The sequence below is a fragment of the Sus scrofa genome, chromosome 12 (assembly GCF_000003025.6).
Source record: "Sus scrofa isolate TJ Tabasco breed Duroc chromosome 12, Sscrofa11.1, whole genome shotgun sequence".
Classification (NCBI taxonomy): domain Eukaryota; kingdom Metazoa; phylum Chordata; class Mammalia; order Artiodactyla; family Suidae; genus Sus; species Sus scrofa.
The window spans coordinates 39,367,006-39,384,443 of record NC_010454.4 but is presented as its reverse complement, the minus strand read 5'-3'; the positions used below and the strand labels follow the sequence as shown (position 1 = coordinate 39,384,443).

General features: G+C 50.7%; 1 protein-coding gene and 1 long non-coding RNA gene across 4 annotated transcripts in view; both read left to right on the top strand.

The window, feature by feature from the left end:
• The window catches only part of LOC110256043 (signal peptide, CUB and EGF-like domain-containing protein 3), a 69,241-nt gene that overhangs the window by 49,211 nt on the left and 2,592 nt on the right, over positions 1-17,438 (top strand). The window contains exons 12-13 of one of the 3 annotated variants that reach the window (XM_021067378.1): positions 8,029-8,177; positions 8,353-8,596. The exons of the other annotated variants lie outside the window; for them this stretch is intronic. Coding sequence (XP_020923037.1) covers positions 8,029-8,177; positions 8,353-8,385 — 182 coding nt within the window. The 3' untranslated portion in view covers positions 8,386-8,596. Of the gene's footprint in view, positions 1-8,028; positions 8,178-8,352; positions 8,597-17,438 lie in introns of those variants that run through there. 3 annotated transcript variants of the gene reach the window in all.
• LOC110256048 lies at positions 11,793-15,703 on the top strand. Its single transcript, XR_002337224.1, has 2 exons — positions 11,793-12,211; positions 13,130-15,703. It is a non-coding gene; the product is annotated as an uncharacterized LOC110256048 (long non-coding RNA).

The following is a 17,438-nucleotide window of genomic DNA, read 5'->3' as shown; positions in this document are numbered from 1 at the left end:
CCACCCCCAACCGTCCCCCCACAAAGTTGCCATTCTCTGTAGGAGTGAAGTGTGTGTGTGTCAGTGGGGGCTGTATATAGGGGCAAGAGATCAGGCGGGTTTGTCAAAAGCGACATGAGTAATTAGAGTTCACATTGTATGAATTAGCAGCTGTAACCAATAACCCCCCAAATGCTACTGGCTTCACTCAGTTCAGGTTTACGCTCTCTGGTGTAAAATCCAAAACTGATGCATTTTTTGTTCTTTTCGGCCACACCTGCAGCATACGGACGTTCCCAGGCTATGGGTCCAATCGGAGCTGCGGCTGCCAGGCAACAGCCAGAGTCACAGCAACGCCAGATCCAGCCCCTTCTGCAACCTACACTGCAACACCAGATCCTTAGCCCACTGAGCAAGGGCAGGGATGGAACTCACGTCCTCATGGATACGAGTCAGGGTCATTTCCACTGAGCCACAAGAGGAACTGCCAGCATGGATATTCCTGCACAGCAGGCAGCTTTCCTCCAAGTGGTGGTTTGGGGACCGGGCTCCTCCCATTCGCTGGTGTTCCCTGACGTCAACACTTGGCTGCCAGGACCACTTGCCTGTGTGCTTCAGACTAACCCGAAGAAGGAGAATGGAGGGCATGGGTCTGGGAGGGGCGGTCGGAACCTCGCCCCAGAAGAGGGGCACATCTCTTCTGTTCACCTGCCCCACGGCCATGGAAAACTGCAAGGAAAGCTGGGCGCTGTGATTAATCGACTGTGTTCTCAGGAAGAAGAAACAAGTTTGGGAAAGTCATTTCCCCGGTAAGTCTGATGCGCATCGCCCTTAATGGCCAAAGAGAGCCATGCTTGTGAAAGAAATGTTCTCCCAAACAGCTTTAGGAAAGCTGCAATGAAAAGTTTCATGTAAAAGCTGGATCCGCTTTTCCCAGAAGGTGTAAAAAGGAGAGGCTGGAGGATTCTGTGCAGGGTGGAAGGAGGAAAAAAGCCATTTAGACTCAGCAATGGAGTTCTCCTTCCATCTGAACAGAGCAGGAGCCTTATCTCCCCAAGAGAATTTCTAGTCGTTGGCAGGTGAGGTGTGTGACCCAGGGAGGAATCCCAGAGGGTTCCGTGGCAGTGGGGGGAAAAGACCAGGGGATGGTCCTTAACACGGCGAGACCAGCCTCGAGCCCTGGGGTCTTAATACCTAGGTCTAGAATCCAGTGGGTGGGACTGCGAAGGAAAGGGCATAAACCGTGTTGGGTGGAGGACAGAGCTTGAGATTTAGAGCCAGGAAGACCTGGGTCATGAAGAAGCTGTGGAATCCTGGGGAAGTTGTTATCTCCTCCTGTGTGAGGGGGAGAGAACCCCTGGGAGTGTTTTTGAAGTTAAAACACGAGTGGAGATCATGTGTGTGTGTGAGTGAGTGTGTGCACGTGCTTTAAGTGTATATATTTAAAATACATACATGTGTGTATTAGTGTGTGCATGAGTTTGTAAAACCTGGCACATTGAAGTGCCCAGTAAATCCCAGGTCCCTTTCTTCCCACCTCCTTTCCCTCTGTCACCTTGAGTGACCTCCATTCTTTGGCACTCTTGATTTTTAGGTGGAACAAGCTGTGTCTTTTGGCTCAGAGAGCTTGTTTGCAAATCCAGCATGGCTCAATGTTAGCTCCAGGTTTCTGTCATCCAGAAAGGTCCGCCGCCTATCAACATTCAATTATCCGTGTCTTGATCCAGGTTCCCCACACTGCTTTGCAGAGGCATGAAGCACTTGGTGAGGGGCAAGTTCAGTGTGTTGAGGACTCTGCCAGGATAGGTATGTGTGTAAAGCTGTCCATATACACTTGTCTGCCCAACAACCCTTTGAGGTAGGAAGTATGCCCACTTAGCTGATGAAGAAGGGACGCTCAGAGAGGGAAATGAATTTTCCCAAGGTCACACACAAGCTAGCAAGGAGGGGAGCCAGGGGTAAGCCAACCTGTCCCCCTGCAGAGTCCTCGCCCTTCTCTGCTGTGCTGTACAGGCACCGGTCTTCTTTTCACAACCTCGAAATGCCCTAGCAAACAGCCAGAATTAAGAGCCACCTGCTGTTCCTCAACTCTCCTAAAACCAAAATGACAGTTTTAGGTGGGTGAGCCCTCCCTTCGACCTGGCTGAGGGCTCAGAATCCTTCCTAGCCAGTGCCTTAGCTCCAAGCACCTGCGCTCTGCTAATAAGCTCTTGACAATGAGTACCATGCGAGATGAAGTGGGAGTTCTGTGTCCTCAGGAGCTCATCTTTCTGTGCCCCACAGGAGTCAAGATATTTCCTAAGAATTTGGACCTAACCTGACAGTAGTGCATTCTACTTAAGAGCCCTGTCTTTGGAGGTTGATCTTGGGTCTGCATTTAGCTATTATTTGGGGTCGATTACTAGACCGCTCTGGCACTTAGTTTTCTCGTCTGTAAAACGGCAGTAATCCTGTCTGTATTGGAAGCTATGTGGTGTGTCTTCCTCATGACAATGGCTCGCACGCACCTTCCCACACCCAGAGCCCTCAGCAACTTGGCGTTATCCGTCTCGGGGCGGGGAGGACATCTGACTCACGGGAGGGCTAGCCACTTCTCTCCTCTGGCATTTTCGATGTGGGATTGAGCACATCTAGTCCTTTTGTCTCTAGGACTCATTTCGACCTCGAGGGCTCAGGGGAGGTCACAGTCTCCCAAGCACAGGGTGTGAGAAACGGAGGGAGAGGATCGGCAGAGAAAGAAAAAAGATGTAGCCGTGAGAGCGAGGCAGAGATGACACCTTTGCCTTTTCAAACCAGATTCCCCCTGTCAGCAATGGGAATCCTAACCACCAAGCCACCTCACCGCCTCGTTAGGATGAAACGAGGAGAGGTCTGTAAAGAGCCGAGCCTGTAAAGCAAGAGCTCAATAAGTGGCAGCTGTGACTTCTTGTGCCCTTCACTCCTATCTGGGGCGGGATTCTCTTCACGTACAGGTCTTGCTGAGGTCCAATTTTTTGTGTCACAAGACAAATTCTTCTTTTTCAGTTTTTCTTAATTATACTTGATCAAATTTTTTCTTTAAGCTTTATAGACCAGTAAGGCTTTAATGTCCAACTGCCACAACAAAGAGCTGCACCCGAAGGTAAACCCAGGGAAGAGAGTGATGCGTCAACCCCTAGGGACCCTTCCAAGGTCACTGCTACTGTCCTGGGCAAGTTGGGAGCCCCACCACGTTTCAGTGCCAGTGGGGTTCTCCCGGACGGGCCTCAGGAAGCCAGACGGTGGCTGGTTTCCACTTCACGTGTGTATGAGCAGAGCATGGTCTCACATCACCCGGGTGCCGCCCAGCATTGACTCGTTCGCCCCCTGCCCTTGAAGAGCAAGCCAGCCGTGTTCACACCACACCCCCCACATTTGACACAGGGCGTGGCACGTGGCAGGAGTTCAGTAAGTATTGTTCCAAAAGTGGAATGCCATTTTATAGTCCCTGTCACATACCCAGGAAGTGGCCCCATGGAGGGATTCAAACGGAGGGTTCTCCAGCTCCAAAGCTGTGTCCTTTCTGCTGTTGGTGTCTTTATGGAGCTTCCACCCCAGCAACTAAAAGCTGCCTCTGCTCTGGGTCCTGTGTAGACTCAGCCTCATCCTCAGGTGTTCACCGTACCCATCTTCACCACCCCCACCCTTCAGTCAAAACTCTGATCCACGTATCCTCCTCTCCATCCTGGGCTCATGTAATAATTATTGAGCAGGATAAATAGCCACTGTTCAGCATGGAAGAACAAAAAGAAAAGAAAAGGAAAGCAAGCCTCCCCTCCCCCATTCTAGCCATCAGGATAGTCACAGAAAATATTTAAAAATAGTGATGATTAATTATGATATAGTGTGCTGAGTACTATGGCCAAATAAGTATGCAAAAAAAGTGAACGCTCCCAAGGGTAGGAGCTACAGAACGTTTCAGAGGTGACATTTGTGCTGACCCTTGTGGGATACGGCAGAGAAAGAAGAGAAAATGGAATTCCAAGTTCAAGGAACTGCCTGAACTGCTTTGCAGACACATGAAGCACTTGGTGAGAGGCAGCAGCCAGAGCAGGGCCACATGCCTGGGTGGTTAGAGACTGCAGGAGGAGGGAGGGGAGCAGACTGGGGACCCATCACCAAGGCTCTGAAGGCCCCACTCAGCTCTGAGTGACCAAAAGGACACACTGGGCATGTGCTTAAGGTACCAGCGAGACAGCCCCAAAATAAAACCACAAAAGAGAGGACATCGAAAAAGAAGGGAATGGAATTTCCACAGTCCTTGGAGTTTTGTGCACTCTTGAAAGATTTGTTTTTTAAGATCTAGACTTACATATGCAGTGATAGTCTGTCCAGGGTTTAGCATCTCTAAAAATGTCCTTCTGGCTCTGACCCTCTTGGAGAAATTAGACACCAGTCTATCTCAGCTGTGGGACAGGCAGGCCTGAATCAAGGACTGATCTGCAAAACTGCTTGAGGAGTAGCCCATAAATGTACCCCTCAACCCACCTAGGGGTACTAGCAATTTATGAGGTCAGGTGTTTGCCCAAAGCACCTCTAACTGGTGGATCTGGGGAACCGTGACAAGTGGAGCGCTAACGGGTCCGCCCCAGAATTAGGAACCAGGGCCCCTGGTGAAACATCCAGTCCTCCACTTTCTAAAGAGAAGTCAACCATCTGCAGGCCAGGTCTTCATTAAGGGCAGGCAAAGTGGTCCTGCCATCACCAACTAGCCCAGTCACCCTCACCTCCCGTTAAGGTAGACATCCTATGGAGACAGTATTTTCTTTTTCTTTTTTTTCTTTTTGTTTTTTTGTTTTTTTGTCTTTTGTCTTTTGAGGACCATACCTGCAGCAGATGGAGGTTCCCACCGAGCTGTTGCCGCTGCCCTATGCCAGGGCCACAGCAACACCAGATCCGAGCCGCATCTGAGACCTACACCACAGCTCACGGCATCGCCGGATCCTTTACCCACTGAGCGAGTCCAGGGATCGAACCCACAACCTCATGGTTCCTAGTTGGATTTGTTTCTGCTGTGCCACCACACAAACTCCCCTATGGAGACTGTATTGATGGTCACAGGGATACAGGCCTCCCCCATGCCCCCTGCCACTGGGGAGAGGAGAGTACATAGCCCTCCAAGAAACCAAGGGGAATCACCTTCAGAGGGTCACCTCTCCAGATCAGTGTCTACAAGAAGAGAGGAAATGAAATCTCACTCCCTAGCTGGTGGTTGACTGCAGCCCCACCGCACTCCCACCCCACTGCGTCACCATGAGAGACATTCTGGAAGAGTGGAACGTGTATGTCAAGAGTTTGGGTTCTCAGAAATGAAGGTGGACAACATGAGATGGAACTCCATCCCAAGAAAATCACACAAAATCATGTCGGCAAAGAGCACCGCACCTGCCTAGATACCCAGCCGTCAAGAGAATCAGACCAAGAAAGACGGAGACCAGAGGGGCCTCCATCCCACGAGCAGGTGGCCTAGGAGCACCCCTGCTGGCTGTCCCACTGCCCTTCCCTGCCCGCAGTACCAGAGATACCAGGGCCCAGAGCAGGGAGGGGTGAATGAGAGAGCAGGCTGCACCTTCACTAGCTAGCACCCAGTGTCTACGCTGTCCTCACTATAAGAACATATTCCCCATGCCTAGCAGTGGCCTGGCCCAGGGGAGACACCTGATACTTGGGTTGAAAAACGAATGAGGTGAATGAGAGTACCCCCACCCCGATCCACCCCCTTTCTCAGCCACTCACTGCTTTCTTATTTGTCAGTCAGAGAAGGGTGTTCCCTTGGGTCAGAGACTTGCTTAGGGAACAATGTGGTGTTACCCAAGGTACATTCACGTGGTGTGTGTGTTCTCCGGAAATACCAGCTTCTGGGCAGGGCTTAGGCTCCCACAGCCCCTAGCCCCACCCCTGGCCTCTCAACCCAGCTCACGGGGCCGGCCAAAGAGAATAAATTTCAGCTGTTCTCAGCCCTGCTGCATTCTTGCCAAAGACTCCAGCAGCAGCATGAAGTTGGGAGGCTTCCTCCTCCTTGTGGCCCTGCTCATGCTCAGCTCAGAGGTACAGGAGCTGCAGGCTGCAGTGAGACCAGTGAAATTTCCAGGTGAGTCTCTGCAGAAGGCAGTCCATCCTTCGTCCAGTGAGAGATTCAGAAAGCAGAACTGCAGCGACCAGGGACTGCAGGGTTAGGAGGGGAAGAAGGGAGAGAGGGCAAGATATTCCAGGTAAGGAGCCATTGCTGGCACCCATCTTAACAGCAGACTCTGCTGCTTTTACTTTTCCCCTCTCTGTCCCCAGGTCACCCCGCCATCTGAACTCTCCAAAAGAGGTGACTTTTGCCCCCTCATCAGCCCCGCACTCTCTCTCTTCAGAATCTCTCTCCATCACTTCCTTTGTTTCTTGCTACCAATACATTGGACCACCTAGAAAAAAACACTTTCTTGACTATACAAAACATTCATCTTTCCAATTTCCTCTTTTCCATTCACCACCACCATCCTCAAAGGAGCAATCTTAACTCTCTGCCCTTTCTTCCCCATAAGTCACTCCTCCAGCCCTTGCAGACTGACGATAGTCTCCATTGCTGCCCCCATCCCTCGCCTGGACCTTCTGGACAAATCTCTTGACTCTCTGCAGTAGCCAGAGTCTTTAACCTCTGCAGCACTTGACACTATTGGCCCCCCCATCAACCCTCCAACTTTCTTCCCTCTTGGGCTCTCTTCTCTGTCTCTTCGTCTCCTCCCAAGATATCACTGGATTCCACTCTTACTCCTCTCTCTTCTGTGTTCCTCCCCCTACAATTAATGAACCGGTTGCCAAATACCACTCCTTCTTTGCAATTGTTTCTTGCACACGTGCCTTCTTCTCCAACCTCCATTGCCACACATTTCCAGCCCCGATTAGTCCATGCTTGGGCCATTGCAACAGCTTCCTGAAAGCTCTCCCTGTCCCTCTCTTCCTTCTGAAGTTTGCTTGCTTGTTGAATCCTGGTCCAGTCTATGCTCTCACCCTAGAAAAATCGTCATACGTAAACTGCCATCCTATCCCTCTCTTGAGCTACCGCTTGAAATCCCCACTCCTCAACATTCATCAGATCTATACCATTTGATGCATAAGGGTACTATCCAACTTGCATTTCCCGTCCCCCCAACTCGACAGTGTAGGCTGGTTTTGGGAGGAGACGCAGTAGGGGTTCTGCAACACCAGCTTGCATAGGGATCACCTGAGAGGCTTTCTATAGTCCTAATTGCTGGACCCGAGCCCCAGAATTCCTGTTTCTTGGAGAGGTCTAAGAATCGGAGTTTCTCCAGGCTCCTGCAGGATGCTCATCCTACTGGTTCATGGGACCCAGTTTGAATAGCCCTAGCTACTGGGTTCAGGTTCTCTCTCAGGAAGGAAGGGTGGCAGGCTGTGGGACTCAGTGTTCACTGGCACCTGAAGGTGCATAGAATTGGTGGGAAGCTGGCTCTGCCTGGCACCTGGGATTTAATGGTCTAGGTGACAAAAAGAAGGAGGTTAGTAGCAGTGCTCTGTCCTCTTCTCCCAAGATGCTGCACCTGCCGGTCATCGGTGCATTTTCCCATGGACGACACGGTACTATGGCTTCCAAGGTTGAGGGGGTGAAGATTTGGGGCATCAAGTAGGGCAGAAGCTAAGGGGCCATCAGGGACTGAGACACTTCAGCACTCTCTTTCTTTTTCTTTTCTTTTTTTCTTTTTCTTTTTTTTTTAGTGTCAAGGTGGGGACTTTATTTGTTTATTTATTTTTTTATGTATTTGCTTTTTATGGCCACACCTGCACAAGTTCCCAGGCTAGGGGTTGAGTAGGAGCTATAGCCCCCAGCCTACACCACAGCTCATGGCAACGCCAGATCCTTAACCCACTGAGCGAGGCCAAGGATCGAACCCGCACCTCATGGTTCCTAGTTGGATTCCTTTCCGCTGCCCCACCATGGGAACTCCATCACTCTCTTTCTTAGCACCAAGCCCTACTCCCTTGTACAGAGCCAGCCTGGGTTTCTGGAAAGACTGTTTTGTGTTTCAGTTGAACAGAGACCCGGAAAATGTCCAGTGTTGCCAAAAGGAACGATTGGACTTTGTGCTGAATTTTGCTTCGGGGATGACTCCTGTCCCAGCGGACAGAAGTGCTGCAGCAATGGTTGTGGACACTCTTGCCAGACTGCTGTTCCAGACGTGAGTAGAAGATAGCTGCTGGTGGGGAGGATGAGTCCCCACTGGCCTCGGCCAGCCCAGAAGGGACCCCAGCCACCCCTCTGCTCCCTGAAATCTGGGTGGCACGTGGAGAAAGCTGGTTGGTAGCAAGGAGCAGGAATTTGGGGGAAGTGACATCATGACCTTTGTATTCTAGGAGAAAACCTTCCCTAGCCGTTTGGATGACTGATGAACCTTGGCCTCCTTCCATAATTGTTCCCACATGTCACCTTTATTTGAAGAGCTGGGCTTTTCCAGGAACTCCACCTTTGCCAGGAACCCCAGGATCATGGGGTGAGGTTCTAGAATAACTTGGCTTAAGGGTTGAATTCTGGCAATTGTTTAAGGAATAGTGCTTGCAAAGGATCCTTCTTCTGAATAAAACGACTTCTCTGGCATTATCCAACCTGGGTGGTTATTTCTGGGTAAGGTTTCTGGTTCACTTACCTTAGTAGCTCCACCTCCACAAGTATTTAACTCCGGTTCTCTCTCTCTTTCATCACCATTCCCACTCATGACCCTTCTTGCTTCCTTTCTCCTGGGAACACTAAGCAGCCCAGGCACTCAACACTGCCTGGGAATTTAACCTCATTTCCCTGTGAAAATTCACTCTCCCCATAACCAAGATGGCCATTTCCTAGTTCGCTTTCTTCAAAGCGCCATCTCATGCACCTTTCACTCCAGCCTCCACCGTTCAAGTCTCACCACCTATCTCACCACATCCTTCATTGAGAAAATGGGTGCAAGTCAACACAAATTCCCTCCTCTTCTGTCCCCCTGTATTTGTACCCATTGACTCTGCTTCCTCCCCCGTAATAGTGGAAAAGACACAACCTACTCCTACTTAAGTCCAGCCCCTCCACTTACATTCTGGATAGCATGCCTTTGCCTTCCTCTCCAATCACAGCCTTCGCTTCCCTTAATTATCACCTCCAGGAACAGAGACACCTCCCCTATTACCGGATCACCCCACCCGACAAACACCTGTGCCTTGACTGCGTGTTGCAATCTAGCGACCACCCACTCCACAGCTGGAATTCCAGCTATCAGTGTCTGTCCGTATTGACTTCTCTGCTTCCTGGCCACTGCCTCCCACGCTGCCTATTCTCTCCTCACAGAGCACGCTTCCCTCTTCCCTGTGGTTGGCTCCAAACCCCATTCCCCCCTCATTCCAGGACTCTAACCAAGCTTCCCCGGGTCTACCCCACACACCAAAACTTGGATAATGCCCGGGGTCTACCCCACATACCGAAACTTGGATAAGGCCGCTCATGCATTAACACCTCCTGAAGGTCACCTCCTACTGAGACCCTCTGAGCAGGACACAAGGAATGGAAAGCTAGCACGCCCCAAACGGAGAGCTCTCAGGACATAGTAGAGGAGCTGAGGGCCCCTGATCTGGAGGACGATGCCCAACAGAGTGGCAATTAAATTGTGGTTCTTTTTGTGGTACCAAAGCTCCGTAAACGTTGTAAAGGTAAGAATAGCCTCTTGCCTTTAGGAACTGGAAACCCAACTAAGGGAAAGGATCCATTTACAGCAGTAGGAAAATATGTTGATATATTTCTACATGTGAGCTATTTTCCCCACATTACTTCCTTATCCGTATGTACATCAGCCACACGAGTTGAGGAGACTGAGCCTGCAGCTTTTTGATTTTATTTTTTTCCTCTTTTGGCTGCATGTGTGGCATGGGGAAGTTCCTAGGCCAGGGACTGAACCCGTGCCACAGCAGCCACCTGAGGCATGGCAGTGACAACACTGGATCCTCAACCTGCTACACCACCAGGGAACTCCAGAGCCTCCAATGCCTGATGAGGAAACCTAAAGAAATTCATTGTCAAGGTCACACGGCCCGGTTGTGGTTGAACCTGCATTTAAATAGAGCTTGGTGACTCCAAAACGTCCTCTTTTTCTTATACTACCTCCAAAAATAAAAACACAGGATATATACCTAGACATTTAACTCCAGCTATATCACTTTGTAAGCTCTGTACTCACTCCTCTCCCACAGTGGGAAGCAATTGACCCTGAAGGGTTTCCTAATACTTGGTTAGTGAGCTGTTACAGATCTGGCTTAACATTTGGGCAACCAGGAGCTTGAAAGACCTGGATCAGGGAGTTCCCTTTGTGGCTCAGCAGTGAACAAACCCGACTAGGATCCATGAGGGTTTGATCCTCGCCCTCGCTCAGTGGATTAAGGACCCAACCTTGCTGTGAACAGTGGTGTAGGCTGCAGAGGTCTCTTGGATCCCGTGTTGCTGTGGCTGTAGTGTAGGCTGGCAGCTGGGGCTCTGATTCAACCCCTAGCCTGGGAACTTCCCTAAAAAGCAAAACAAAATGAAAAGGAACACCTGGATCAACTACAGAGTCTCTGTGCCGAGCTGATTTAACAGCCCCTAAAAGAGAGGCTGTGGGTGCTGGGTGGTCCCGAAACTTGCAGAGATAAAGAGGAACCCTCTAAGGTTGGGTTGTGAGAATAGCACCATCTCACCTTGAGTGGACTGCTGTCCCCCAGAGTCTAACGGCTACACGACGCTGCCTGGGGAAGCAGCTGCTTTCTAGCCAGTGCATTTGGATCCGTGCAATAAAGAGTTACATGTGGCCCAGAGATCTGTACTTGTTTCCGGCTAGTCCAACTCCAAAATGCCTGTCCGCCTTACCCCTTTTCTCCTCTTCACTGCACTTCACTTTCTCAGTCTCATGCTGAGTCCCAGGACTCGCGGATATTCCCCCTCCGATGCCAGAAAAATGCACAGTGGGGTCACGCCAAAGCCCTGGAGCCTCGCCAGCGTGTCATGTCAGGAAAGAGTGAAATTACATCTGAATTACAGCATAGGCTGACACGCCTTAAGTGCAATAAGAATGTATTTCCTGGAGTTCCTGCCGTGGCTCAGTGGTTAACACATCCGACTAGGAACCATGAGGTTGTGGGTTCCATCCATGGGCTTGCTCAGTGGGTTAAGGATCTGGCGTTGCCATGAGCTGTGGTGTAGGTCCCACACTTGGCTTGCATCTGGTGTTGTTGCGGTTGTGGTGTTGGCTGGAAGCTACAGGTCCCATTAGACCCCTCACCTGGACACCTCCATATGCCACAGGTGCAGCCCTAAGAAAGACAAAAAGGCAAAATAAAAACAAACCAAAAAAATAAAAAAACCCAAAGTATTTCAGGACAAGAGCATGGCCACAATAATTCAGGAAACATTAATACTGACTTAGGAAACTGGAACCACCCCCAACCGTCCCCCCACAAAGTTGCCATTCTCTGTAGGAGTGAAGTGTGTGTGTGTCAGTGGGGGCTGTATATAGGGGCAAGAGATCAGGCGGGTTTGTCAAAAGCGACATGAGTAATTAGAGTTCACATTGTATGAATTAGCAGCTGTAACCAATAACCCCCAAATGCTACTGGCTTCACTCAGTTCAGGTTTACGCTCTCTGGTGTAAAATCCAAAACTGATGCATTTTTTGTTCTTTTCGGCCACACCTGCAGCATACGGACGTTCCCAGGCTATGGGTCCAATCGGAGCTGCGGCTGCCAGGCAACAGCCAGAGTCACAGCAACGCCAGATCCAGCCCCTTCTGCAACCTACACTGCAACACCAGATCCTTAGCCCACTGAGCAAGGGCAGGGATGGAACTCACGTCCTCATGGATACGAGTCAGGGTCATTTCCACTGAGCCACAAGAGGAACTGCCAGCATGGATATTCCTGCACAGCAGGCAGCTTTCCTCCAAGTGGTGGTTTGGGGACCGGGCTCCTCCCATTCGCTGGTGTTCCCTGACGTCAATACTTGGCTGCCAGGACCACTTGCCTGTGTGCCTCAGACTAACCCAAAGAAGGAGAATGGAGGGCATGGGTCTGGGAGGGGCGGTCGGAACCTCGCCCCAGAAGAGGGGCACATCTCTTCTGTTCACCTGCCCCACGGCCATGGAAAACTGCAAGGAAAGCCGGGCGCTGTGATTAATCGACTGTGTTCTCAGGAAGAAGAAACAAGTTTGGGAAAGTCATTTCCCCGGTAAGTCTGACGCGCATCGCCCTTAATGGCCAAAGAGAGCCATGCTTGTGAAAGAAATGTTCTCCCAAACAGCTTTAGGAAAGCTGCAATGAAAAGTTTCATGTAAAAGCTGGATCCGCTTTTCCCAGAAGGTGTAAAAAGGAGAAGCTGGAGGATTCTGTGCAGGGTGGAAGGAGGAAAAAAGCCATTTAGACTCAGCAATGGAGTTCTCCTTCCATCTGAACAGAGCAGGAGCCTTATCTCCCCAAGAGAATTTCTAGTCGTTGGCAGGTGAGGTGTGTGACCCAGGGAGGAATCCCAGAGGGTTCCCTGGCAGTGGGGGGAAAGGACCAGGGGATGGTCCTTAACACGGCGAGACCAGCCTCGAGCCCTGGGGTCTTAATACCTGGGTCTAGAATCCAGTGGGTGGGACTGCGAAGGGAAGGGCTTAAATAGTGTTGGGTGGAGGACAGAGCTTGAGATTTAGAGCCAGGAAGACCTGGGTCATGAAGAAGCTGTGGAATCCTGGGGAAGTTATTATCTCCTCCTGTGTGAGGGGGAGAGAACCCCTGGGAGTGTTTTTGAAGTTAAAACACGAGTGGAGATCATGTGTGTGTGTGAGTGAGTGTGTGCACGCGCTTTAAGTGTATATTTTTAAAATACATATGTGTGTGTATTAGCGTGTGCATGAGTTTGTAAATCCTGGCACATTGAAGTGCCCAGTAAATCCCAAGTCCCTTTCTTCCCACCTCCTTTCCCTCTGTCACCTTGAGTGACCTCCATTCTTTGGCACTCTTGATTTTTAGGTGGAACAAGCTGTGTCTTTTGGCTCAGAGAGCTTGTTTGCAAATCCAGCATGGCTCAATGTTAGCTCCAGGTTTCTGTCATCCAGAAAGGTCAGCCGCCTATCAACATTCATTTATCCGTGTCTTGATCCAGGTTCCCCACACTGCTTTGCAGAGGCATGAAGCACTTGGTGAGGGGCAAGTTCAGTGTGTTGAGGACTCTGCCAGGATAGGTATGTGTGTAAAGCTGTCCATATACACTTGTCTGCCCAACAACCCTTTGAGGTAGGAAGTATGCCCACTTAGCTGATGAAGAAGGGACGCTCAGAGAGGGAAATGAATTTTCCCAAGGTCACACACAAGCTAGCAAGGAGGGGAGCCAGGGGTAAGCCAACCTGTCCCCCTGCAGAGTCCTCGCCCTTCTCTGCTGTGCTGTACAGGCACCGGTCTTCTTTTCACAACCTCGAAATGCCCTAGCAAACAGCCAGAATTAAGAGCCACCTGCTGTTCCTCAACTCTCCTAAAACCAAAATGACAGTTTTAGGTGGGTGAGCCCTCCCTTCGACCTGGCTGAGGGCTCAGAATCCTTCCTAGCCAGTGCCTTAGCTCCAAGCACCTGCGCTCTGCTAATGAGCTCTTGACAATGAGTACCATGCGAGATGAAGTGGGAGTTCTGTGTCCTCAGGAGCTCATCTTTCTGTGCCCCACAGGAGTCAAGATATTTCCTAAGAGTTTGGACCTAACCTGACAGTAGTGCGTTCTACTTAAGAGCCCTGTTTTTGGAGGTTGATCTTGGGTCTGCATTTAGCTATTATTTGGGGTCGATTACTAGACCGCTCTGGCACTTAGTTTTCTCGTCTGTAAAACGGCAGTAATCCTGTCTGTATTGGAAGCTATGTGGTGTGTCTTCCTCATGACAATGGCTCGCACGCACCTTCCCACACCCAGAGCCCTCAGCAACTTGGCGTTATCCGTCTCGGGGCGGGGAGGACATCTGACTCACGGGAGGGCTAGCCACTTCTCTCCTCTGGCATTTTCGATGTGGGATTGAGCACATCTAGTCCTTTTGTCTCTAGGACTCATTTCGACCTCGAGGGCTCAGGGGAGGTCACAGTCTCCCAAGCACAGGGTGTGAGAAACGGAGGGAGAGGATCGGCAGAGAAAGAAGAAAGATGTAGCCGTGAGAGCGAGGCAGAGATGACACCTTTGCCTTTTCAAACCAGATTCCCCCTGTCAGCAATGGGAATCCTAACCACCAAGCCACCTCACCGCCTCGTTAGGACGAAACGAGGAGAGGTCTGTAAAGAGCCGAGCCTGTAAAGCAAGAGCTCAATAAGTGGCAGCTGTGACTTCTTGTGCCCTTCACTCCTATCTGGGGCGGATTCTCTTCCCATACAGGTCTTGCTGAGATACAATTTTTTGTGTCACAAGACAAATTCTTCTTTTTCAGTTTTTCTTAATTATACTTGATCAAATTTTTTCTTTAAGCTTTATAGACCAGTAAGGCTTTAATGTCCAACTGCCACAACAAAGAGCCGCACCCGAAGGTAAACCCAGGGAAGAGAGTGATGCGTCACCCCCTGGGGACCCTTCCAGGGTCACTGTTACTGTCCTGGGCAAGTTGGGAGCCCCACCACGTTTCAGTGCCAGTGGGGTTCTCCCGGACGGGCCTCAGGAAGCCAGACGGTGGCTGGTTTCCACTTCACGTGTGTATGAGCAGAGCATGGTCTCACATCACCCGGGTGCCGCCCAGCATTGACTCGTTCGCCCCCTGCCCTTGAAGAGCAAGCCAGCCGTGTTCACACCACACCCCCCACATTTGACACAGGGCGTGGCACGTGGCAGGAGTTCAGTAAGTATTGTTCCAAAAGTGGAATGCCATTTTATAGTCCCTGTCACATACCCAGGAAGTGGCCCCATGGAGGGATTCAAACGGAGGGTTCTCCAGCTCCAAAGCTGTGTCCTTTCTGCTGTTGGTGTCTTTATGGAGCTTCCACCCCAGCAACTAAAAGCTGCCTCTGCTCTGGGTCCTGTGTAGACTCAGCCTCATCCTCAGGTGTTCACCGTACCCATCTTCACCACCCCCACCCTTCAGTCAAAACTCTGATCCACGTATCCTCCTCTCCATCCTGGGCTCATGTAATAATTATTGAGCAGGATAAATAGCCACTGTTCAGCATGGAAGAACAAAAGAAAAGGAAAGGAAAGCAAGCCTCCCCTCCCCCATTCTAGCCATCAGGATAGTCACAGAAAATAAATATTTAAAAATAGTGATGATTAATTATGATATAGTGTGCTGAGTACTATGGCCAAATAAGTATGCAAAAAAAGTGAACTCTCCCAAGGGTAGGAGCTACAGAACGTTTCAGAGGTGACATTTGTGCTGACCCTTGTGGGATACGGCGGAGAAAGAAGAGAAAATGGAATTCCAAGTTCAAGGAACTGCCTGAACTGCTTTGCAGACACATGAAGCACTTGGTGAGAGGCAGCAGCCAGAGCACGGCCACATGCCTGGGTGGTTAGAGACTGCAGGAGGAGGGAGGGGAGCAGACTGGGGACCCATCACCAAGGCTCTGAAGGCCCCACTCAGCTCTGAGTGACCAAAAGGACACACTGGGCATGTGCTTAAGGTACCAGCGAGACAGCCCCAAAATAAAACCACAAAAGAGAGGACATCGAAAAAGAAGGGAATGGAATTTCCACAGTCCTTGGAGTTTTGTGCACTCTTGAAAGATTTGTTTTTTAAGATCTAGACTTACATATGCAGTGATAGTCTGTCCAGGGTTTAGCATCTCTAAAAATGTCCTTCTGGCTCTGACCCTCTTGGAGAAATTAGACACCAGTCTATCTCAGCTGTGGGACAGGCAGGCCTGAATCAAGGACTGATCTGCAAAACTGCTTGAGGAGTAACCCATAAATGTACCCCTCAACCCACCTAGGGGTACTAGCAATTTATGAGGTCAGGTGTTTGCCCAAAGCACCTCTAACTGGTGGATCTGGGGAACCGTGACAAGTGGAGCGCTAACGGGTCCGCCCCAGAATTAGGAACCAGGACCCCTGGTGAAACATCCAGTCCTCCACTTTCTAAAGAGAAGTCAACCATCTGCAGGCCAGGTCTTCATTAAGGGCAGGCAAAGTGGTCCTGCCATCACCAACTAGCCCAGTCACCCTCACCTCCCGTTAAGGTAGACATCCTATGGAGACAGTATTTTCTTGTTCTTTTTTTCTTTTTGTTTTTTTTTTTTTTTTTTTTTTGTCTTTTGTCTTTTGAGGACCATACCTGCGGCAGATGGAGGTTCCCACCGAGCTGTTGCCGCTGCCCTATGCCAGGGCCACAGCAACACCAGATCCGAGCCGCCTCTGAGACCTACACCACAGCTCACGGCATCACCGGATCCTTTACCCACTGAGCGAGTCCAGGGATCGAACCCACAACCTCATGGTTCCTAGTTGGATTTGTTTCTGCTGTGCCACCACACAAACTCCCCTATGGAGACTGTATTGATGGTCACAGGGATACAGGCCTCCCCCATGCCCCCTGCCACTGGGGAGAGGAGAGTACATAGCCCTCCAAGAAACCAAGGGGAATCACCTTCAGAGGGTCACCTCTCCAGATCAGTGTCTACAAGAAGAGAGGAAATGAAATCTCACTCCCTAGCTGGTGGTTGACTGCAGCCCCACCGCACTCCCACCCCACTGCGTCACCATGAGAGACATTCTGGAAGAGTGGAACGTGTATGTCAAGAGTTTGGGTTCTCAGAAATGAAGGTGGACAACATGAGATGGAACTCCATCCCAAGAAAATCACACAAATCATGTCGGCAAAGAGCACCACACCTGCCTCGATACCCAGCCGTCAAGAGAATCAGACCAAGAAAGACGGAGACCAGAGGGGCCTCCATCCCCCGAGCAGGTGGCCTAGGAGCACCCCTGCTGGCTGTCCCACTGCCCTTCCCTGCCCGCAGTACCACAGATACCAGGGCCCAGAGCAGGGAGGGGTGAATGAGAGAGCAGGCTGCACCTTCACTAGCTAGCACCCAGTGTCTACGCTGTCCTCACTATAAGGACATATTCCCCATGCCTAGCAGAGACCTGGCCCAGGGGAGACACCTGATACTTGGGTTGAAAAACGAATGAGGTGAATGAGAGTACCCCCACCCCGATCCACCCCCTTTCTCAGCCACTCACTGCTTTCTTATTTCTCAATCAGAGAAGGATGTTCCCTTGGGTCAGAGACTTGCTTAGGGAACAATGTGGCGTACCCAAGGTACATTCACGTGGTGTGTGTGTTCTCTGGAAATACCAGCTTCTGGGCAGGGCTTAGGCTCCCACAGCCCCTAGCCCCACCCCTGGCCTCTCAACCCAGCTCACGGGGCCGGCCAAAGAGAATAAATTTCAGCTGTTCTCAGCCCTGCTGCATTCTTGCCAAAGACTCCAGCAGCAGCATGAAGTTGGGAGGCTTC